The following is a 25,596-nucleotide window of genomic DNA, read 5'->3' on the forward strand; positions in this document are numbered from 1 at the left end:
GCGTTATCATTGCTGCTGAAGTGCTGGGGAAGGGCAAGATGTGGACATTAGAGAGTAAACAAGGCTTCTATCACCCTGTTTACGTTGTATCTCTTCAGCAGTCTTCGCGCCCCCTTACACCAGGGGGAGATTGGGCAGTGCCAAGCATATCAGCTTCTGCTCCTGGGTAATTGATGCCTATGGCCTCACTTTGTTCTTATGTACTTAATACTTTCTTAAAACAAACTGCAGTGAAACAAATTAACATGAAGTCATTGTTGTCCTCAGATTTCACAACAAAGGGGTGTATGTGAAAGTTGGTCTGCAGAAGATAAGTCACAACCGAAATCTTCACAAAGACATCAAACTTCAAGTAAACCAGCAGGAGGTAGAGCTTCCAAACATTGAGGGCCTCATTTTCCTCAACATTCCCAGGTACCTTTAAAAAGTTAATAAAATGTTATTTTCTTGTCTATAAGCAGAGGTCATAATCACTATTGTTGTGCCTTTCAACCCCAGCGTTTCATTAATTTATGTCTTCAAACTTTTTTTTAATCCTCCATGGTGAAAATACTTTCTCATGAAGAAACGGCTTACCTAATACTACCTTTATTTGTAGGTTTTTATTTCCTCATTCCCTTGAAACCCACGTACCCCTACCTCAACAAGATTACATTTATTTGAGTTTCCAGGGTGGGGAAAGAAATGCAAATTGTTTATAAATAACCACAAAGTAATCAGTGTATGGTTGTTCACTAACCTTTACAGGTGGGACCATTCCCCCCCTATTAGGTTTGTGGAAATGTGTCTATGTCTATGTAGGGGTATTTATAAAGCACAGCTGCTAATCGAAGGAGTGTCCTGGTGCTGGTTGACAAAAAGTGACAATTGAGGCAAGAAGGAGTTAAGGGCTGGAAAAAAAGCCAAGTTTTCAGCTTCTTCCAAAACATGGGTGTTGACTTGATGCTTCTCAGGGTTAGATGCAGTTTGTTCAAAGGGGGACGGGCACAGGAAGGAGAGGGCCTTTCGCCCTGACCTTGCCTTTTTGATGCGTGAGGTACTGGCTAGGAAAAGATTTGCGAAGCGGAGGTTCCATTTTGGGGGCATAGAGTGAGATCCTGTGTTTTAAATAGCCAGGGCCCATTCATTATAAGGCTTCCTGAATCATAAGCAGTGTCTTAAAGATAATCCTCTTCCTCACTGGCAGCCAATGATGATTCCTAAAAAGGCTGGACAAGTGAGCATCTTGGGGGAGCTCGAAAATAATTTGGGCCACGTTATGGACCAGCTGAAGCCTATCTATCAGGTACTTAGGCATGCCAAAGTAAAGGCTGTTCCCATAATTGAGACATGATATGATCAGGGCTTGAATCACTTATTGATACTGCCAAGGACAATAAGAACAAAAACTTCCGACGAAGTTGCAGGAGGGCAAAGCAGGTGCCCACTACCAAGTTTACTTGGGTATGGAATAGCAGTTGACTATTACATTTAAAGCCCAAGTTTTTCACCACCCGACTTTTGATAAGAGGAGGGGAGCATCCGGTGGCCAGAAGGACTGCAAGGGAGTCTCTGCATCTGAACCAAAGAAAAGCAGCTCCGTCTTTCTTGCATTACATTTAAGTTGGTTCACAGACAGCCACCCAAATACCGCTGAGAGGCAAGTACTAATTAACTTGCCTCTGCAGGGCTCGTTCTACCATGTGAACAGCAGCTGGGTGTCAACTGCATAAGACACCATTTCTGCCCCTAAGGATTCTACCAAAGTAGCCAGAGGCGTGAGGTAGATATTGAACAAAGTCGGGCTCAGGAAAGAACCCTGAGGAACACTGTGAGAAGTTGGCCTGGCATATGATGTCCACTATTCTAGTGGGCACCTTGCACCAGTCCAAACGACCCTTTTTGATGGTAGGCTTAAAGTCAACCTTATAGAAAGCTATCCTAGGGGTAGCTGTGGAGAGCAGCCTTCAGGCTAAGTCTTCAAAGGATTGTAAAGCAGCTTGTTTTACCAGTCTATAATCTCTTGAATTATCAAATGAAAGTACACCACACAAGGTATGTATCAAATATACATGTATTTACTCTAAACACAATCCCTCTGGTCTCTTTATGAGGCTAGAGGGAAAAGTACAATACAATTAGCATACGATAAGTTACACAGTATACGTTATGCCCTAGGGGCCTCACAAACCATGTACTAAAATAGTGGTATAAGACGTGAGGGATAGAAGTCAGCCCTAGGGCCTGTAGAACCGCTGGGGCAACCAGAAACCACCCAAGGTAGGGACGCAGCAGACCCACGGGGGACGCGTGCAGTGTCTAAACACAGCCGTGAATCACCATCGACTTTCTATGGAGACCGAACAAGTTACAATTTTAAAGATTAAGGACACTTAGGGGTGAACTACGATGGAACCCTTTTAGACTTACACACTTCGAGAGTCAAGACCCACGGTAGCACCAGAGTACTCTTGTTACCTCACCCAGGGAAGCCGGGTGCATAGGTGTCTTTTGGTGTCGGGTTTCGTCGTCGATTCCAGTGGAGAGCTGAGAAGAACTGCTGCTGGCGACCCGAGGAAAAGTGTCAGAGTGGTTCCAAGGGTGGATCGGAGATCTGAAGAACCTGAAAGCAGAGGGGACAGAGTCTGGGTCACTTGCCAGTGACCAGGATGGCCATAGGAAGATGCAAGTTGATGTCGGGTGATTTCAGGTGAAAGAGGTGAAGCTTGACTCTTCAGCCACGAGGTCCAGGAGGCGTCGATGATGACCAGGAGTTGGATTTGAGCTGTCCCACGAAGGATGTTGAGTGCTGTAGCGTCAGAATCCGGATTGGAGCCAACAAGCCTTGGCAACAGCAACCCACGCAAGATGACAAGATTGGCTTCGGTGCAGACCAGCAACGTCTGAGGGACTCCTCCTTCGGAGAGGAGTGAGAGCACATCTGGAACAACTAGGTCAGCTCAAGAAACAAAGGATTGTGGGGACCCAGTAGCCAACGGACTAGAGATCGCGAATGAGCCTTGAGCAGAAATGCAAGAAGCGGGCCCACAGAACATTCGTGGACTGTAGGCCTCAAAGCTTTGGTGCAAAAAGTGCTCGGGCTTAAAATACCCCAATGTACAATTTCGGGAAACTTTGGGAAGTAGGTGCAGTTGCAAAAATGCAGGATGTCCAGGAGTTCCTGTCCAAGTCTCTCGTGTCAGCTACAGGTCTCTGCTTTGCTGGGCACTCGTGTCAGCCTCGGAGATGTCTGGAAGTCCGTGTCCTGTGTCGCAGATTCTTTGGGATCCAGCGGGAGCCTCGAAAATGCAGACCAGCAAAGATGCTTCTTGGTGCCTGTTTGAACAGGGAGGTCACTCCTTGACCTCAAGGGAGATTTTTTCCGTCTTCCAGTCAATATGGAATGTTGAAGGTCCAGGATATATTTGCAGAGTTTCGTCCAGGGTAATCTAAAGTCCTAGGGACTGGGTTCCTATACTTATACCAAGTTTAGGGGTTGTACTAACTCTAGGGTCCCATCTATGGGAGGACCTGGGGTGGGGGTGGTTACACCCCTTACTCTTTGTCCAGTTTTGCGCCAGAGCTGAGGCAGAGTGCTCCAGCAACCGGTTTGAACTGGGAAGTGCATGGAGCACCTTGTGTGCCCCAGGCAGTGTCTGAAAAGCATTCACTGAATGCAACCCGGACTGTCCCAATACACTAAAGCCTGTCGGAGGAGGTGCTAGCAACTCCCTGGACTGGAAACCTATTGTACAGGCCGCCCTTGCCAGAGTTTCGTGCCGCAGCAGGAGGTCAGACTCGTATCTGTGGCAGCAGCATCCATTTTGTGATGCTGAGGCTCTTTTAAACTTTAACCAGGTACACCAGTGTGTACATCTCTTCTCCCTCTAGAAGGGTAGAATGCTACCTCCTCCGCCAGAACTGGCAGAGGGGTAGTATTCCAAATCATTTGATATCAAACTCAACATGTTTTGATAAAGCCAAACCAAAGTTAGCATTAACTGCGAGGATTATAATGCACTTAAGAGTATATGGTATGACTATATCATAGAACCGCTATAAGGAGATATTTCTGAAAGCTACAGAGGGGCTCAGCTCATGCTAGGGCACCCTCTCACACAAAACCAAGCACTCTGCCTTCAGGATTGTTAAGGCCTGCCATAGGAGTGACTTATAGGTTTCTATGTGTCTATATATATGTGGAAATATCATTGGCGAAAGTCAAAGAGGAATTATCGGAATTGGAAAAAGAGTTGGCAGCCACTGACATGAATCAAGAAATGATAAAATTGAAAACAGACCTGGAGAAATATGTGGAAAAACATGAGGACATAGTGAGAAATCGTAAACAAATGAAATATCAAAGAGACAAACATGATTACGCGCAAGGACGCATATTTACTTATGCTAAAAAGTTTGACATCTTTCAAGATCAAAAAGTAAAGAAAACCAATTCTCAAAGCTCTACAAGTGTCACATCGTTAACACCAACAGGAACCAGCGAAAATGGTTCAGAGGGTCTTGAAGATCAAGCAACACAGGATTTTTTAGGGGACATGAGGCTGGTCCTCAAGCAAAGAACAAAATCAAAGCCAAGGAGGAAGAGCAAGAGGGAGAGGGCGCAAATGGGTACCCAGAACAGGTGCCCTGGGAGCATCAAAAAAACAAGAAGAGGCAAAAGGAGGAAGTGGCTCCTCAGAGGAAATTGGAACAAAAACAAGGAGCATGTGTCGGAAGAACTCAAAATAAATTGGCTGGATGATGTAACAACGGATGAATTGGTAATAATGAATGTTCGAGGCATATGGGCTGCAGATGGTACATTATGAATAGATCGCCATCTGGTGTTGGGCTCGGATGATTGCACTTTGTTTTTCTCTTGGAGAGTCTTTTGTATCTTGGTGACTCCTCCCTTAGTTGGTAGTGCGCATGGGCATCGGCTCCATCCTTAGATTGTTTTTTTCCGCCATCGGGTTCGGATGAGGATCGAGACGCTCCAGATAAACTTCAGAAGAAAGTGATTTATCGGCGCATATTCCCTTTCCAATTCGACGGTATTGTTATCGAACGCGTTCATTTCCATTCCGACGCGTTGCAAATTCAAAATCGAAGAGAAAAACTTGGATCTACGTCGAAGAACAGGAGGCCTTTCTCGACGCAGTCAAGCCCGGAGTCCATGGAAAGGACTCCATTCAAAAAATGTCCAACGTGTGGTGCTAAGTTCCCACACAAGGACCTACACGAGGTGTGCAACCTCTGCCTATCGCCTGAACACGAATCCAGGGACTGCGAAGCCTGTGCAGCATTCTCCTCCAAGCTAACGATTAGAAATCGTCGAGCTCGAAGACACGAGGTTTCCAGAATGCATGCGGAAGCGATCCCGGAGCTGTTCGGAGACGAACAAATTGAGGAAGAAGAGGACCAGTCGGGGTCGGAAGGGGACCAGTCGGAGGTTGAAGAACTCATCGAGCAACAAACCGTGAGTGACGACGTCCCCTTACCGAAAAACCGACCCCGTGCGGTAACGACCCCGCCCTCGGGCCCGGTCAAACCGCTGAAAAAAGTTTCCGACGCCCCGCCCTCGGGCCCGGCAACGAAACCGAAACACTCGGACTCCCACCATGTCGGATCCGAGAAAAGGGCGACATCGACTTCGGCACCGAGGCTACATACAAAGGAGAGCTCGGTATCGAAACATTCCATGTCGAAACATAAATATGACTTATCGCCCAAAATACACTCGATACCCAGAAAGTTGGAATCGAGCAGACATTCGGTGTCGAAAACAACAAGATCTGACGATCGAAAACAAAAGCACCTCTCGGAACCAGGACCTTCGGTACCGATTCAGGAGCAACAGACAGATCCCAAACAAAAGATCTTGTTTATTGATCCACAAACTGGGAAAGTGGTCACGAAGAAGAGAAAGAGTGAACAGTCAGAAGACAAACCTCTTCCTTCAAAAAAGAGAACAATGGGGACGAATATAACTCCTCCTGCTTCTCCTCGTCCTAGAGTCACACCCTCTTCTCCTATTCCTCACAATAGGCCAAATATTCCTACACCTTCCACACCAAGACCAGCTACACCTCAGTCAGATGTAGACAGTGATCTAGGGGAGGGAGAACCTCAAGAGGATGACGAAACTATCCCAGATGAGGAGGACCCATGGGAAAATTATGATGTAGGGTCAGATGAGGACAACGACCCAGAGCTATATCCCTCAAAGCCTTCACCACCTGATGATAACACAGGTTTTGTGCAGCTCATTAATAGGGCAGCAAAATATCACAAACTAGATATGCATACAGAACCTCAAATAGAAGATTTCTTGTTAGAGACTCTACCTAATGCACAGAGAACATCAGGTACTCTTCCTATGCTGAAGGGTCTTCTTAGTCACACAGAGGAAATATTCGAAAACCCATTGAGAGCCAGGGTGTTAAACCCAAGAATTGATAAAAAATACAAAGCGGCTCCAAAGGACCCAATATTTATTAGAGGGCATGTACCTCTAGACTCCCTGGTGGTCTCAAACGCTCGTAAAAGAGCAAACTCATTATCTACAGGAGAGGCTCCTCCACCAGAGAAAGAGTCGAAGTTAATAGATGCATCAGGCAAAAGAGTAGCATCACAGGCAGCGAATAGCTGGCGTATAGCCAATACACAAGCACTACTCGCACGTTACGACAGGGCACATTATGATGAGTTAGAAAAACTTCTCATACATCTCCCAAAAGAACATCAGAAAAAGGCAGATCAATTAATACAGGAAGGTAAAATAATAACCAATACTTCCATTAAGTGTGCATTAGACGCAGCAGACACTGCAGCAAGGTCCATTAACACCAGTGTCATGCTAAGAAGGCATGCATGGCTTAGAATCTCAGGATTCAAACAAGAAGTACAAACAGCCCTACTGAACAAACCATTTGATCAGAAGACATTGTTTGGTTCAAGCACAGACGAGACATTAGAAAAAATGAAGAAAGATACGGAAACGGCTAAGTCAATGGGAGCATTGCAACAGCCAACACACAGAGGTTCCTTTCGTAGATCCACCTATAGAGGGGGCTCAAAGAACACAGGAACGAATCAGCAATCCACATCTTTCACACCAACATCACCCAGAGGTAATTCAAGAGGCAGTTACAGAGGTAACAACAATAAGGGTAGAGGCCGCGGAAATAATAACAACCGCAACGCCTCAACACCAAAACAGTGACTTCATAGAGCTCCCCCCAGACCACATAACACCGGTCGGGGGACGTCTATCACAGTTCCTACCTGTCTGGGAAAACATCACGTCAGACAAGTGGGTGAGACAAATTATCCAACATGGTTATTGCCTAGAACTCACAGCTACCCCACCAAACATCCCCCCCAAACAGCGTCCAATGAGTCAAGATCATCTGACATTGTTAAGAGAAGAAGTTCTAGCACTTCTACAAAAGCATGCAATAGAGAAGGTCCCAAAAGATCAACAAGGAACAGGAGTATACTCTCTATACTTCCTGATCCCCAAAAAGGACGGGTCCCTAAGACCAATATTAGACCTCAGACCTCTCAATGCTTACATAAATTCGGAGCATTTCCACATGGTCACGCTCCAACAAGTACTCCCTTTACTGAAGAAAGGGGACTTTCTTTCTACACTGGATCTAAAAGACGCTTACTTTCATATCCCAATTCACAAAGCCCACAGAAAATACCTAAGGTTTGTGTTAGAAGGACAACACTATCAGTTCAAAGTCCTTCCGTTCGGTGTCACAACAGCACCAAGAGTTTTCACAAAATGTCTAGCTGTGGTGGCAGCACACCTAAGAAGACAACAAATACATGTCTTCCCATACTTGGACGATTGGCTAATAAAGGCCAAGTCAAAGGAAGAATGTCTTCACAACACACAGAAGACAATTCAATTGCTGCACCACCTAGGGTTCACGGTGAACTACAAAAAATCACACCTGCAACCAAACCAGATTCAGCAATACCTAGGGGCTACAGTAGACACAGAAAAGGCAATAGCATACCCCAACCCAATCAGAGTACAGACAATGGTCGGGTTAATACAAAGATTTCAACCACAACACTCACTACCAGCACGAGTGTTTATGCAACTATTAGGCATGATCCTCCTGCATACTGCTAAGACCACATGCCAGACTACAAATGCGCCCACTACAAGAGTGTCTAGCGACACAGTGGAATCAGGCTCAAGGTCAGATTACAGATCTGGTGTTGGTAAACGACCGGACGTATCGCTCTCTGAAGTGGTGGAACACAGAAAACATTTCCAAGGGACGGTCGTTCCTAGAGCCAATTCCACAAGTGATAATAACAGCGGACGCATCGCTCTCCGGATGGGGAGCGCATATGGACAGATACACAGTGCAGGGGAAGTGGAGTGTGCAGCAAAAGAAACTGCACATCAACTACCTAGAACTATTAGCAATATTTCTAGCACTAAAAGCTTTCCTAATGCAAATAACAGGCAAAGCAGTCCTGATCAGAACAGACAACATGACTGCAATGTATTATATTCAAAAACAGGGGGGGACACACTCTCTCCAACTGTCCAGACTAGCACAGGACATATGGAGATGGGCCATTCCTCAAAAGATCTACCTGTTAGCGGAACACCTACCAGGAGTTCAAAATCAAATAGCAGACATCCTAAGCAGACAGTCAGAACAAGTACACGAATGGGAGCTGCACGACCAAATACTACAGCCATTCTTCCAAAAATGGGGGCAACCAGAGATAGATCTGTTTGCCAATCATCAGAACGCAAAATGCAAAGAATTCGCATCCAGGTACCCACACCAACGGTCACAGGGCAATGCACTGTGGATAAATTGGTCCAACAAATTTGCTTACGCGTTCCCTCCTCTACCACTAATTCCATTACTGGTTCGGAAACTGCAGCAACACTCAATGAAAATGATACTAGTGGCACCCACGTGGGCAAGACAGCCGTGGTTCACCACGCTGCTACAACTCTCACAAGTACCACATCAAAAGCTAAGGTTATTACCCATGCATCTTACACAGAACCATGGAGAAATAATGCACCCAGATCCCAAACAACTGAACCTAGCGATCTGGCTCCTGAGGTCATAGAGTTTGGGTATTTAGATTTACCACCAGAATGCATGGAAATCATTAAACAAGCAAGACGTCCTACCACCAGAGCATGCTATGCAGCAAAATGGAAGAGGTTTGCTATACACTGTAACAGTAAGCACATCAACCCTCTGGACGCATCCACTAAACAAATCATTTGCTATTTGTTACACTTACAGCAATGTAACCTAGCATATACCTCTATCAGAGTTCATCTTGCAGCCATAGCGGCGTACCTACAAAACAGGCAACATCTGTCACTGTTTAAAGTACCAGCAATTAAAGCTTTCATGGAAGGACTCAAAAGAGTCATTCCACCAAGAAGACCACCTTCCCCAGTCTGGAATCTCAACATAGTGCTTACCAGACTAATGGGGCCACCCTTTGAACCTATGCATAGGTGTGAAATACAATTCCTCACATGGAAGGTGGCCTTCCTCATAGCTATCACGTCACTTAGAAGAGTAAGTGAACTGCAGGCTTTTACGATTCAAGAACCATTTATGCAGCTACACCAAAATAAAGTGGTTCTTAGAACAAACCCAAAATTCTTACCGAAGGTTATTTCAGCATTCCACATCAATCAGTCAGTGGAATTACCGGTTTTCTTTCCAAAACCACAAACAGTAGCTGAAAGAGCCCTACATACATTGGATGTTAGAAGGGCCATATTGTACTATATAGAACGAACACAAACTTTCAGAAAGACAAAACAGCTATTTGTTGCGTTTTCTCCTACACATAAAGGCAATCCCATCTCCAAAGCGGGCATTGCCAGATGGATTGTAAAATGCATTCAAATATGCTACTTAAAGGCAAAGAGAACATTAACTGTTCCTCCTAAAGCTCACTCTACACGTAAACTAGGAGCATCTATGGCATTTCTGGGAAACATTCCACTAGATGACATATGCAAAGCGGCTACCTGGGTTACACCGCACACCTTCACAAAACACTATTGTGTAGATGTGCACACAACACAACAAGCTAGAGTGGGACAAGCAGTATTAAAAACATTGTTTCAGACAGTTGCAACAGACACGGGCGACCACCGCTAGGGAGAGAACTGCTGTATAGTCTATTCATAATGTACCATCTGCAGCCCATATGCCTCGAACGGAATATGCTACTTACCAGTATGCATCTGTTCTTGGCATAGAGGGCTGCAGAGTGGTACATGCCCTCCCAGCCTCCCCGGAAACCTGTGTCTGTTCCAACATTATCTTATTTAGATACACTTACATGGGCACTCTTATCTGTATTCTACTATACTACTCCATTTAACCCTACTATGGCAAAACAATCTAAGGATGGAGCCGATGCCCATGCGCACTACCAACTAAGGGAGGAGTCACCAAGATACAAAAGACTCTCCAAGAGAAAAACAAAGTGCAATCATCCGAGCCCAACACCAGATGGCGATCTATTCATAATGTACCACTCTGCAGCCCTCTATGCCAAGAACAGATGCATACTGGTAAGTAGCATATTCCTTATCATCCCGTCCCCTAAATCCCTATGAGAATTCCTTACTTAAATATGGAATCAACTTCTGTCCAACAGAATCAATGGACATGGCACAAGCACGTATTGATATATGAATTGAATTGAATTGAATAGCTTTATTTCGATATATTAGCATATCATAAAAGCATTACAATACAGAAGTGAATAAAAATACATAGTAATCTAACAATATACATTGTATAAAATCTACAGAGTCAATGATAAAATCATAAGATAGATTATTTGCCCAGGCATAAGAACAGGTTAGGGGCTGGTTCCACCAAAACATATTACTGGAGCAGGAGTTTCCTTACAGATCTTATCCGCCATGCCCAGCCCAGGAATTTTGCCAGGCAACAGGCGAACAAAGGACAAGCATCAGATCGTAATATACGTAGAGCCTCCAGATGCGATCTAGTGCCGAGGCTCCTGCATAATGGTTTCAGCCATCTGGACCTGGGCGCTACATATGCGGGACACTCGAACAACAGGTGGGCAGTGGACTCAACCTTTAATTCACAGAAAGGGCAGTATGGTATGGTTTGCAACGGAGGCTTCCAACTAGAAGTTAACTGCCCTAAAGGAAGGACTCCCACCCTGAATCTAAAATACAACGATCTGCCCCACTGATTAGGGATCGAGTCCAGGTACGGCTCTTTATAAGGGAGCTCCTTAATTGATAGAAACTCTACAACAGATCTACATAGATTGGAGTTGCTTGTTCTCACATTAGACGCCCATGACCAATACAATTTCTTGAGCATCTTTTTTGGTGGAGCTGTTCTATTAACCCAAGCGTCTCCTAAACCTAATTCATAGAGAAGCCACTTGACTTCCCTAAGCCAGCCGACCTTATGCCAGCCAGGTGAAGCAAGGAGTTCTCTTAGGGCATCAGCATAACTGCACAATTCTGGTACGTTCCATATCCGGGCCCATAATAAGAGGGGGCGTAGCCTAACTTGCTCACTTATTGGGCGTGTACCTGCATCAAGCAAGAGAGGGAGTGTAGGGGTACTGTGTGGCAACTTCATGAGATCCTTATGGAAGTTGTTTTCGAGGTAGGTTAAGGTGTTAACTCTCTGTATACCCCACAGTTCCGCACCATACAGTGCCGCGCTCACTACCCTTGCCCTGTAGATGTCTAATAATGCCCCAATAGGTTTAAGAGATCAGGCACGTTGTTCTTTTAGCAGGGCCCCCGTAACCCTCTTATGAGTCAAAAAGACTTTTTGGTGATGGGCCTTCCAATTCATGGAGTCACAGAGTCGTATGCCCAAGTAATCGAACTCCTTGACCCTTTCAAGTGGGACTAAGTCTAGAAAAGGAGGGATTACAGTTTTCCTAGGGGGGTTTAGAACAAGGAATTTGGTTTTGCTTATATTAATAGCTAGGCCCTTGGTGTCACAGAAGTCCTTAAAGCTAGAAAGCAACTTTTGAATGCCTGCAGGGGTTTTTGAGATTAGGAGGGTGTCATCTGTTGGTTGTTGGAGAAGATGCTCCACCACTCCGTTAACATAAAGTGAGAACAGAGTGGGGGCTAGCACACAACCCTGGCGGACACCCCTATCTACAGGAATGCGAGATGTTTTTTGCCCCTGGTCACCCCACCTAATCTGAGCAAAGTTGCATTCATGGAACTTGATAAGCAATCCCAGCAAATATGGGGGGATACCCAACCCTTCTAGGACATTCCACAGTTGGGCTCGTGGGACCAGGTCAAAGGCAGTCCGTAAATCTATGAAAACTAGATACAAACTGCCCTTGCCCAATACGACCACTTTCCAATACAGCATTAATAGGTGAAATGTCTGTTCGATGGTACCTATTCCTGATCTAAATCCGGCCTGGAAATCTGACAATACCTGGTTTTCTTCAGCCCAATGCAGGATCCTACCTAAGACTACTTTGCCCGCTACCTTTTGGGTTGAGTCGAGCAGACTGATTGGGCGGTAGTTGGCTGGGTCGTCCCGACAGCCTTTCTTAAAAATCGGGACGACCTCGGCACCCCTCCAAGAGTCAGGTAGGCAGCCTCCCAAAACAGCCTCATTCAGGAGTGAGGCAATTAATCTACTCCACACACATGCATTTTCCTTCAACAGATCGCCTGGAATGCCATCCGGACCAGCCGCCTTGTTAGCAACAAGGCACCTAATTGCCCCTTCTACTTCCTTAACACTAAAGGGGCAATCATTGATTGTGGTGGCAACCGGCAGTCTGGGTAGGAAATCCGTGTTAGATTGTAATACATCTAATGGGACAGAATATAGCTTAGAAAAATGGGCAGACCAAGCCTCCCCTGAGATGTTGCAAGTCAGTTGTACATCGATGGGCTTATCCCTGGCTCTCATCAGATCCCAAAACCCCTTGGAGTCTTTTTTAGAACTCGCCTCCATTAGGTCACTCCAGAAAATGAAATCATGTGCTTCCTTAGCCAAAGCTATAGTTTTTTTATATGATTTCCTGGCAAGTCTAATTTTTCCTGGGTCTTTGGATTTCACAGCAAGAATGAGTTCCGCTTTAGCAACCCGACATTCTGAAGAATACCATTTGTCTCTTGCCTTGGAAACACCTCTCGTTGCGGCCCTTACCCTATTTTGCGGAATAATGAACAACTCACTTAGGGCCGAAATGGTTTCTGTGAAGGTCGCTAAAACAGTATGATCGGTGTTTTCCAGAGCATCTAGACTCGACCTCACGGCTGTCATTATAGTCTTTGCTTGCGCCATCCTACCCTCGTCCGCTGCTACTTTGGCCCATTTTAACCGCCTGCCACAGTTTGAAGGAACAAGTTCGTGGGATGTTTTCCATGCAGAAGTGGCCTTGACCAGGTTCCTGTCGTGCCACGGCGGGGTGAGGGTTAGAGACAAGGGATTGTGATTGCTATCGCAAGACAATATGACTTCCATATCTTGGTGGAACGGCCATAAATTGTGGTTCAGCATAATGTAATCTATTCTGGAGGTATGTCCCACCCTGTTATAAGTGTGCGCTCCCCTGAGGTCTGACTTGGAACGACCATTAGTTGCTTTCAGGGCGTATTCCATACAAAGTGAGTTAATGTCTATGGCACTCTGCGTCCATTTTTGAATCGGGTCTAAGGCGAGCGTGGGAATGCCTCTCCTTGTGTCATCTTCCCAAGTGTCCAGAATGTCCTCACTTGCCAGAGGCTCGACGCAGCAGTTAAAATCGCCTGCAAGGATTACATAGGAGTCAATGTTGCAGGATTCGAGTTCACTGTTTAATCCTGTTGATGATAGCGTTGAAGCCCCTCCCCTGGCCCCCCTTAAGTAGAAGTTAAACACTTCTAACTTCCTGCCCCCCTGGCACTGTATAGTTATTCTCTGGAGATCAGGGGATTGGGTGGATTTATGATTTACACTTAGACCCAATGCAATACTGACCCAAATGAGAAGGCCGCCAGACGGGTGACCTTTGCTACCCTGTTGTTGAGTGGCGGGAACGAAGTAAGTTGTAAAGCCTACCTTGTGCCTAGGTTCTAGGCACCAGGTTTCTTGCAAGAGACAGATGCTAAAGGGATCCAAAAAGGAGTTCCACTCTGGGATGTCAAAATTGCGAGCAAGCCCTGCCACATTCCAACTTAGAATCTTTAACTGAGTTCTACCTGGGGTAACCGGTCTAGGCGAGCTAACTAGTATAGCGGGATCAGGCTCTATTCCTGGCGCCACTGCATTAGCTCTATTTTGTCTTTGGAAGGGCTCGTTCTGGGATCGGGTAAAGGCCCTGGTTACGGTGGTTCGCTTGCCATCCGGCGGGGCCATCCGATGGGGTGACACGGGAATCATAGGGGGAACATCTAGATCCTGCACTGCTGCTTGGGTTCCTAAATTATTTGGGGAATTCAGAGCCCCCTCTATTAGCGGGCATATATCATTGGTTGTGTAGGTGTGATGGGGTTAGTATCCTCAGAATCGGTCGTCAGGAATAAGGGATTTGAGACCCCCAAGGTTAAGAGAGCCGTTTCAGGCGCTGGAGAAACAGCTTGCCTTGGGAGTCAGTCAACATCCTCAAGGCAGCCAAACCTGTTCATGGTTGGTAGCCCAAGCCAGCGTCTCGATAAATCTTGATCTTTATCTTTATTTGAGTACCCCCTCCATGTCTGATGGCGTACCAGAGACCAGTCGCCATCCTGAGTATACGTAGTGCGTGGGGGATAGAAAAAGGACAGTGGCCTAGGTACAATGGGTGAGCCTTCGCCATCAGTGGGCCATGAGCAAATATGGTGTGCCGTGTATGGATCCTCAAATGTTACCACTATACAGTCCCCAGGACTAGATTTCCTTGAGGGACCCACCCATGGAACTCGACGGACCATTAAGACTCTGCTTCTCCGACCATTTGGAATCGGTCTGTTCACGTTGAGCCAGTGCATGATCTTATTCTTCAGAGACCAGTGGTTCTCGTGCTGGTCATTTTCAATCTGGGGAACACCCGTCAACACAACCACGTACTCATTGGCCTCCGGAGGAAGATCAATATAACCCCCTCGAAAGTTATTCTTAATGCGTGGGCCCTGGGTCAGTTGGTGAACAGCTTTGCTGGCAATTGGTCTTGAGGGAGCACCAGCATTGGGATGTACAGGAGTTTGGGTGGTGGGGGGCTTTAATTGTCTAGTTGGAAGATCAACGGTTTTTCGATCCACACCCATGGTTCGCGGTTTGGGAACTGGCCATGCTATGGCAGGTGTTGGGGGTGGAAGTTGTGGGGCTTGTGGGGCTGGGTCTTTCTCTAAAAGACCTTGGTTTTCTAGACCTCGCAAGCCGAGAGTCGCCAGGGCTATAATGCTCTTTTCCATCTCTAGCAGATTATTTTCAATGCGTGATAGTCTCAGGTCTAAGGGAGAAAGAAGCTTCTTTAGGGTTTCCCAAACTAAACCTATAAATTCCCCATCCCTCCCTTCATGTCCCTCAAAGTGTAAGCCATCATCCTCTGCAATTGTGTTAACAGATGCAGAGGCTGTTCCCTCTTTAACTACCTCTATGTGTGCCTGAGACGAAGAGGCACACCCTCCTATAGCATTAGTCACAGGTACACTTCCCACATTAAGCTGGTGTGCCACGGCAATTTTAGCTTTCTTACGTGAGTAAGCAGACCTAGAATTGCGTTTCCTTTTGGGTAGTTTACCTTTGGTGTTATTACATACAGGTATGTCAGGAGTTACCAGAGAAGGGGATTTAATAGCTAGCTGACCGGAAGTAGCCACAGATAGATAGATTCTGGTTATCAGACTGGGTTGCGGGACACAAGGATAGAGGTGAAGTGAGTGGGATCGGAGTATGATGGACGTCTGCCTGCGTAATTACGCAGCGCGGGATCGCCGGACGCTCCGGAGTTACAGCAGCTGCTATGTGGCCCAAGGAGGATTTTTTTGACTTGGCAATGTCCTGGGACAATCTTCTAGCAGCGGCCAAGTCCAAGGAGACACGAGTCTGCAGTTTGGAAATTTCTTTGTCAATGGCTAAATTTGTGCGAGTAATGAAATCGTCCATGGGGCCATTTGTTTGCGGCCCACCCTTAGTAGCCCTACTACGTGTTGCCCGGGTGCACATAACTGACAAGGTAGGCAACCCACCTAAGCAAAAATAGAGGAACAGTAATAATATCCAGGTGGCCGAGCAAAGGGCAAAAAAGGGGGTGGCCCAGTCCAGTCCTCTCTGTCCTCGAACGGCCTCAAACGGCCCGCTCTTTGCCCGGTCTTCGCCCCGAGCTGCGTCCCGCGCTGCGGGAGTTTGAGACTGTTAAATAGGTGGCGTTTAGGAAGGGGGCGGGCCAGCAGGGAGAGCGGACCGGATGGTGGTTCCCGGTCTCGCAGGGACTCCTGGTTGTTGGAGTCCCTGCACACTCGCAGCCCCGCCGAGCCTCACACCCAGAACCGCCTTGTAGTGCTGCTCCTTCTGCTGACACACACACCTGGGCGAAGCGGCACCCACGGAGCGGGTGCGGCGAGGTGTGGGTTGAGTCCGCCTCGAGAACGCCGCCTGGTCGGAAGTGCCTCCTGAAGGTAAAGAACTTGTGTCCCAGGGAGAGAAGGTGGAGGGCTCCTTAACTATCCTGCGATGGGCGGGGGGCGGGCCAGCAGGGAGAGCGGACCGGATGGTGGTTCCCGGTCTCGCAGGGACTCCTGGTTGTTGGAGTCCCTGCACACTCGCAGCCCCGCCGAGCCTCACACCCAAAACCGCCTTGTAGTGCTGCTCCTTCTGCTGACACACACACCTGGGCGAAGTGGCACCCGCGGAGCGGGTGCGGCGAGGTGTGGGTTGAGTCCGCCTCGAGAACGCCGCCTGGTCGGAAGTGCCTCCTGAAGGTAAAGAACTTGTGTCCCAGGGAGAGAAGGTGGAGGGCGCCTTAACTATCCTGCGATGGGCGGGGGCGGGCCAGCAGGGAGAGCGGACCGGATGGTGGTTCCCGGTCTCGCAGGGACTCCTGGTTGTTGGAGTCCCTGCACACTCGCAGCCCCGCCGAGCCTCACACCCAGAACCGCCTTGTAGTGCTGCTCCTTCTGCTGACACACACACCTGGGCGAGGTGTGGGTTGAGTCCGCCTCGAGAACGCCGCCTGGTCGGAAGTGCCTTCTGAAGGTAAAGAACTTGTGTCCCAGGGAGAGAAGGTGGAGGGCGCCTTAACTATCCTGCGATGGGCGGGGGGCGGGCCAGCAGGGAGAGCGGACCGGATGGTGGTTCCCGGTCTCACAGGGACTCCTGGTTGTTGGAGTCCCTGCACACTCGCAGCCCCGCCGAGCCTCACACCCAGAACCGCCTTGTAGTGCTGCTCCTTCTGCTGACACACACACCTGGGCGAGGTGTGGGTTGAGTCCGCCTCGAGAACGCCGCCTGGTCGGAAGTGCCTCCTGAAGGTAAAGAACTTGTGTCCCAGGGAGAGAAGGTGGAGGGCGCCTTAACTATCCTGCGATGGGCGGGGGGCGGGCCAGCAGGGAGAGCGGACCAGATGGTGGTTCCCGGTCTCGCAGGGACTCCTGGTTGTTGGAGTCCCTGCACACTCGCAGCCCCGCCGAGCCTCACACCCAGAACCGCCTTGTAGTGCTGCTCCTTCTGCTGACACACACCTGGGCGAAGCGGCACCCGTGGAGCGGGTGCGGCGAGGTGTGGGTTGAGTCCGCCTCGAGAACGCCGCCTGGTCGGAAGTGCCTCCTGAAGGTAAAGAACTTGTGTCCCAGGGAGAGAAGGTGGAGGGCGCCTTAACTATCCTGCGATGGGCGGGGGGCGGGCCAGCAGGGAGAGCGGACCGGATGGTTGTTCCCGGTCTCGCAGGGACTCCTGGTTGTTGGAGTCCCTGCACACTCACAGCCCCGCCGAGCCTCACACCCAGAACCGCCTTGTAGTGCTGCTCCTTCTGCTGACACACACACCTGGGCGAGGTGTGGGTTGAGTCCGCCTCGAGAACGCCGCCTGGTCGGAAGTGCCTCCTGAAGGTAAAGAACTTGTGTCCCAGGAAGAGAAGGTGGAGGGCGCCTTAACTATCCTGCGATGGGCGGGGGGCGGGCCAGCAGGGAGAGAGGACCGGATGGTGGTTACCGGTCTCGCAGGGACTCCTGGTTGTTGGAGTCCCTGCACACTCGCAGCCCCGCCGAGCCTCACACCCAGAACCGCCTTGTAGTGCTGCTCCTTCTGCTGACACACACACCTGGGCGAGGTGTGGGTTGAGTCCGCCTCGAGAACGCCGCCTGGTCGGAAGTGCTTCCTGAAGGTAAAGAACTTGTGTCCCAGGGAGAGAAGGTGGAGGGCGCCTTAACTATCCTGCGATGGGCGGGGGGCGGGCCAGCAGGGAGAGCGGACCGAATGGTGGTTCCCGGTCTCGCAGGGACTCCTGGTTGTTGGAGTCCCTGCACACTCGCAGCCCCGCCAAGCCTCACACCCAGAACCGCCTTGTAGTGCTGCTCCTTCTGCTGACACACACACCTGGGCGAGGTGTGACTTGAGTCCGCCTCGAGAACGCCGCCTGGTCGGAAGTGCCTCCTGAAGGTAAAGAACTTGTGTCCCAGGGAGAGAAGGTGGAGGGCGCCTTAACTATCCTGCGATGGGCGGGGGGCGGGCCAGCAGGGAGAGCGGACCGGATGGTGGTTCCCGGTCTCGCAGGGACTCCTGGTTGTTGGAGTCCCTGCACACTCGCTGCCCCGCCGAGCCTCACACCCAGAACCGCCTTGTAGTGCTGCTCCTTCTGCTGACACACACCTGTGCGAAGCGGCACCCGTGGAGCGGGTGCGGCGAGGTGTGGGTTGAGTCCGCCTCGAGAACGCCGCCTGGTCGAAGTGCCTCCTGAAGGTAAAGAACTTGTGTCCCAGGGAGAGAAGGTGGACGGCGCATTAACTATCCTGCGATGGGCGGGGGGCGGGCCATCAGGGAGAGCGGACCGGATGGTGGTTCCCGGTCTCGCAGGGACTCCTGGTTGTTGGAGTCCCTGCACATTCGCAGCCCCGCCGAGCCTCACACCCAAAACCGCCTTGTAGTGCTGCTCCTTCTGCTGACACACACACCTGGGCGAAGCGGCATCCGTGGAGCGGGTGCGGCGAGGTGTGGGTTGAGTCCGCCTCGAGAACGCCGCCTGGTCGGAAGTGCCTCAAGAACTTGTGTCCCCCACGTATTGATATATATAAATATATCAGGAAAATCAAATTGGCAAAAATTTTTCAAGGAAATCAGGAAATGTCAAAATACACGAAGAATACACGAAGAAGAAAAAGAAAAAACTGTTGGAATTGAATACTGAAGTACAAGGTTTAACTACAACCAACTTACCAGCATTAATGACTCTTGTAAATCTTGACGTAATGGAAGATTGCGATACCATCACAGAGGAAGAGGCCTGCCCCCAAAAGGGAGCAGGATTGAGTGGAAAAAAACCTCCATCTAAATTCTATCCTCAATTACCACAGGGAAACAAAATCGACTTATTTCAGGAGGCAGTAATCCAGGATATCTACAAAATCAAAGGCACAAAATATCGTGATAACCTGAAGATAGAAGAAAGACAAGCCCTAAAAAGTCTCATGGAAGATCAAACAATAACAATTAAAATGGCCGACAAGGGCGGAAATATTGTTATTCTGGACAAAAAAGATTATGTAACTGAAGCCCATTCACAATTGAAGAACAAACAATATTACAGGAAATTAGATCAAAATCCAACCAAAATCTTCAAAATAAATTTAGATAAAAGGATCAAATAATGGCACAGTGAAAACTTGATTGACATTGATGAATGCAAATTACTGACAACTGAACACCCAATAACCGCTACAATCTATTTCCTACCAAAAGTGCATAAAAACCCACTAAAACCACCAGGGAGGCCAATTGTTTCAGCAAAGGATCACTCATGGAATCAGTGGCTAATTACATCGATTATTTTCTTATGCCTTTTGTGCTAAATTTGAGTTCATATTTGCGTGACACGACTGACCTGTTGAAAAACCTTCAGGACCTTCCATGGCAATCTAATTACATGTTCATCACAACGGACGTAATTGCCCTATATACAAACATTGACCACAGTATTGGAACAAAAGCGTGTGCCTTTTTTTTGAAGGAAAGAAATATCCAATTCAATAGACACAACCAGATGCTTCTGGACATGATCGAACTATGCCTTACCCAAAACATCTTTCTTTTTGGTGAAGAAATCTATCAGCAAATCAAAGGCTGTGCAATGGGCTTCTCCTTTAGCCCTGCTTTTGCATGTCTCACCATGGGATAGTGGGAACAACAAGTGGCTTGGCATCCTGGCAATGATCATCATGTAAACAAAATAGCGAAGTGGCTGAGATACATAGATGATCTCCTAATAGTGTGGGATGGAACAGCACAGGAATTTGAAATTTATTTTAAAATTTTGAACTCGACAGATACGAATCTAAGATTTACATACAATATCAGTCGTGACCAAGCAACCTTCCTGGATACCACAATATATATACACACAACAACAAAGTAGAGACCACACTATATAGGAAAGAAACATCAACGAATACAAGCGGAAAGTTTCCACCAAGCCTCAGTGAAGAACAACATACTGTACGGTGAATTTTTAAGACTACGTCGCATAGGCTCTCAAGATAAAGAATGGACAACTAACAGTAGCGACATGGAGAAACGATTCAAACGACGAGGATACAAACAAGGAGTCATTACAAAATGCTGGGCAAGAGCAAATGAAAAGAAGAGAGAAGAAATCCTTCAAACAAAACCAAAAAAGAAAGATGAAATACAGCCTGAAAAACAACAGGTGAGACTCATCATGGATCATTCAAGAGAATCAAAACAGATCATAAACATTTTAAGAAAGAATTGGAAAATTCTACACTTAGATGATATTGCCGGCAAAATAATGGGAAAACATCCTGAAGTAACATTTAGACGGGCTACAAGCTTGAGAGACAAGCTGGTGCATAGCCACCATCAAGATCCGGAAAAAAAGAAAAAAGGCATTCAGTGGTTGAAAAGTAAAGGCTTTATAAAATGTCAACAGTGCAAAGTATGTCCGATTGCCATGAACAAAACAGAAGTAACGTTACCCAATAAAAAATCTTGGATAATCAAACAACTGATAAACTGCAAAACTGAATACGTAGTTTACGTGATAGAATGTCCATGTGCCTTAAAATACATCGGCAGCACAAAGAAAGAATTGAAATTAAGGATTGTAGAACACGTAAGAGCGACGGTTAACAAAGATAGAGGCAATGCCGTCGCAAAACATATGGAGGCTGCACATAATGGGGACTGGAAACTTCTGAAATTGTACGCTCTTGAAACAATTGTCCCTCATGAGAGAGGAGGGGACAGGGAGCGGAATTTAAGATGCAGAGAATCACGTCAAATATTGAATTTCCGAACTTTACATCCGGACGGTCTGAACCAGAGTGAAGAACTCTATGTACATTTGTAAAATTGCAAAATGACAACAATATGAGAAAGTGAAATAAGATCAGTGTACCAAGCTGTGAAATAGTCATATAGGGAATGTGACAAATAGACACATAATAACACAAAAAACGTTTCCTTCCGTAATGTCATAAATATAACATAAACTAATATGGGTCACAGATAAACACAATAGAACTAAGGAATACAGATACTCAGTCCTCTCATAGAAAGCAAATACATGTTGAAGGGTGCTATTACAAAGGTCAAATGTTAAAGCCCACTGGAGGGCTTCAAACCGTAAAAGTAATTGTCAAGGAATAATCACCCATTGGAGGGCTACACCCCATAAACTACAATGACAACCCGAGTGGTAATGGGTTATGAATGCAAATGCATGTTATGTTACGGATACGATCATGTATTTAGATATAATGGGAAAATGTTCATGACCTTTATGGCGCCAAAACAACATAGGTAATATTGTGGATACAATATGATGTGTAACGTTGATAACAATGTTTGAATCAGAGGACAATGGTATGTTTGTAAATATAAGCTGTTGCATTTATAGATTGAACAAACTACAAGACCCATAACTCTTAGCTACTATGACAGGAAGTCACAATGAAATCATGTGGCTTTGTTAACCACTCCTTAAAGTCAGTGGGCGGCGAAACGCGTTGGTATTTTTATGCTGAGAACTATGGATTAATAAAGAAATTGGAAAAGCGAGATCCTACGAGTGCGTTTTCATTTCTGAAGAGGGGGTGTGGACGATTAAATTTGGCGGGGCTCTGCTGAGGAATTGTGCACCGATGTGAGACTCGCCAGGGGTCAACCAAAACAAGCCAAGTTGTTGGAATATATATATATATATGTATATATATGTAAATATATGTATGCTATATCTCAGTAAGGGGTACTTACACCACCTTACCCAGGCTGCAAGTGCAGAACTGTGGTGCAATTTTGGAAGGCTTCCCATGGGGGGCATAATACATGCTACGGCCCCTGGTAGGCCTCTGGGGTACCTATGCCCTTGGTACCTAAGGTACCATATATAGGGGCTCACAAGGGTTACCCCGTAACCAAACTGGTATGCACCTAAAGTACATGGTATAAATTAGAGAGAGAACAGCTAGGTGGTGGTCCTGATTGGTAGGGCCACAGCCAGACTAAAGTCGAAAAACCAGTGAAACCCAGCAAAAAGTGGGGGTAACCATAGGAAGCAGATCCTATTCTCCTACACACGCCAACATTCAGCTTGTGGGAGGTGGCCAAGTAGGGATGGCACCATACCTCCTGTCCCCTCCCCTCGAGGAAAGATGCCAGCCATTGCCAGGCCAGCCCCCAATGCCAATCAATTGGCGATGGGTCAGGAGAATATGGTTTAAGATCGGATCGAAAGCGGCAGAGAGATCCATCAGGACAAGCAGCGCCCTGTCACCCACTTCCAGACTAAGACAGATAGAGTCAACCACCTCCAACAGCGCTGTTTCGGTACTGTAATTAGGGCTAAAGCCTGATTGGCTGTCATGCAGTAGGCAGTTCCTTTCAAGGTATGATAACAACTGTTAGTTCACATGTTTCTCTAGGACTCTCGAGAATCTGAGAAGGAGGGAAATTGGCCTATAGTTAGATGGGCCAGATGGGTCTGCCTGGCTTCTTTTGAGCCGTGGGATAACCTTCGCTTGTTTCCATTTGGTAGATATGGTGGCTGACGACAGAGAGGTATTCAGTATCCGATTCATAAGCGGGTTAATAGCCTCAGCCCCCAAGGCAAATATGACGGAGGGGGCCAGAAGACAAGCAGGGAATCATTAAAGGGGATATGAGAGAAAGAGCTCAGAGAGCGCACCTTATCATTGATGATTGGTTCACGACCAGTCTCTTCCTGATTTCCTATCGCATTTAGAGCAGCAGCGTCCGTGCCAAATTCCTGTATATAATTTTCTGCACTAGGAGGTGGAATGCTTGCCTGAATAGTATCTATTATTTCACGAAAGGATAAGATGTATGCCTCGCACAATTCCACTGACGGAAGTTTCTGATTAGAACCTACTTCGGGAGAGGAAAAGGATTTAACAATTTTAAAGATTTCTATGGGTGGTTTCCCGCCTTTAGAATTATAGAGTCAAAGTAGGCTTTTTTGGCTAATTTAATCTCTTTATTGTACTTCCCTAATTCCGCTTTATAGTCCGCTTTGGCTTCATGGCAGTAGTTTACCCTCCATAGCCTCTCTTTACGTTTACAGGCTAGTTTTGTTTTCGCTATACTTGGGGAATTTCCGTATTCACAAAAATACTTAAGCTAGTTCTCATTCTCTGAATGGAAGGCAGTGAAAACATTTGGAATTTTCTAGTATATAACAGCAAGGAAATTATGGTAGTACTGAACTGCGGTGTGAATGGCTAGAATTGCAGAAAACAAAATAAAATGATTAGGTAAGTAGCAAAGAATGAAGTGGGCAGTTATTTGTGCCTTTGCGTCGAGATTTAACTCTTAATCGTCAGTTTTATATATCGCTGTGGTGGAGCAGCTTGTGTGTGCTCTGTGGATCTGATATTCAGCATGAGGTGGGGGTGGAATAGGACTTAATGGTAAACGGGCTTCCTAGGTAGCACATGATTCACCAGAAGATGTGAAAGAGGAGGGAGCTCACCAAGCCTTAAAGTGTGCATGTAGAGTAAAGAGATATCAATGAGACAAGACAGGCATGCTCAGTTGTCAGGTGCCCTGTTGAAGGAGCAGCAACTTTCATACACCAAACCTGTTGCTCCAGTTCTAAAAATTTACAACACAAAAATTAGTGCCTCGGTCTTGTATGGGGCCGAATTGTGGGGCTTCAACAATCTTGCCCCCGTAATAATGGCCCAAAATACATTTCTGAGGGCATTGACTGGTCTTCCTCAGTCAACTCCTTTATTGCCCCTATTTTTAGATCTTGGCTGTTATTCTATCGAAGACACAGCGCAATTTAGACCAGTAGCATACTGGAGAAGACTCTGGGTCACCCCGAAGCTGTCCCAGTATGCACAAGCACTTTTGGAAGTCAGGGAGGCTGATAGCATGCATAAAATTCCATGGCTGAGACAAGTAAAAACGACTCTGTCAGAGATGGGGATGAGTAGACTATGGGTAAATCCCGTCGAAAACTCCTTTCCTTCAAAGAGCGTATATAAGGCAGCATATTGGAATATCATCAAATTGAGGCGCCTCTCGGCCTTAACAAGATCATCGTTATCCAGGGACTTTTCAGAACATAAGCATGAAGTAGAGTATGAAAAGTACTGAGATTTAATCACCTCTAATAAAGATAGGAAACTTTACTATCAATTTAGGGTGAGATCTCTCCCCACCACTTTATTATTCAGTAAATGGAACGCTCTGAACCACAGCAAATGTCCATTCTGCCCAACACAGAATGAATCATTGGCACATATTTTATTTGCTTGCCCAGCCTATAAACCCCTAGGTATAGATGGCTAAAACCTATCTGTCTATTGCTAGGGACTAGGCTAAGTAGCGAAGCTTTAAGGATTCTAAAAACAGCCATGAATGAATCTATTGTGATTGCTGTCGCCAAATTTGCAAGCTGGATGTGGGTTATACGTGCTAAAGAGAGGAGGCAATGTTAATTTTATCCTTGTATTTTGCTGGGGGCGAATAACAAAATGTACTGTGTTGCACTGATTACAATGTATCTAAACTGGCCGCCTTTTTATAGGATTATACGAGTGTCATACCAATTATGGTGGGAGTCTTTTTAAAGATTTTTTTAGCAAACTTTACTATTTATTATTTTAAGTATGTTCGAACTGTGGACCTGTTATCTTTCTGTACACCCCCCACTAATGCACATTTTTGCTAAATATCCATGACTATGAAATCTATTAGTATTTGTTAATGTTATGTATTTTGTTTATATTGATGTATTTCGATCTTTTTTATCTGGTTCTAAATGGCATTGTCTTTTATGATTTTTATTCGAAATAAAGACTTATTGACTTGACTTGACAAGACATAGTGGTAACATGAAACACAAGAACACATAATCCTCCAATAATTGCTCTAACATATACATGTC

At 46.7% G+C, this 25,596-nt stretch overlaps 1 protein-coding gene across 1 annotated transcript in view; it reads left to right on the top strand.

Moving 5' to 3' along the window:
• DGKQ (diacylglycerol kinase theta) overlaps positions 1–25,596 on the top strand; it is a 1,232,715-nt gene that overhangs the window by 1,162,984 nt on the left and 44,135 nt on the right. The window contains exon 20 of the mRNA XM_086961841.1: positions 268–414. Within this exon, the coding sequence (XP_086817967.1) occupies positions 268–414 (147 nt within the window). The remainder of the gene's footprint in view (positions 1–267; positions 415–25,596) is intronic.

This window comes from Lissotriton vulgaris, chromosome 3_1 (genome assembly GCF_964263255.1).
Source record: "Lissotriton vulgaris chromosome 3_1, aLisVul1.2, whole genome shotgun sequence".
In the NCBI taxonomy this organism is placed as follows: domain Eukaryota; kingdom Metazoa; phylum Chordata; class Amphibia; order Caudata; family Salamandridae; genus Lissotriton; species Lissotriton vulgaris.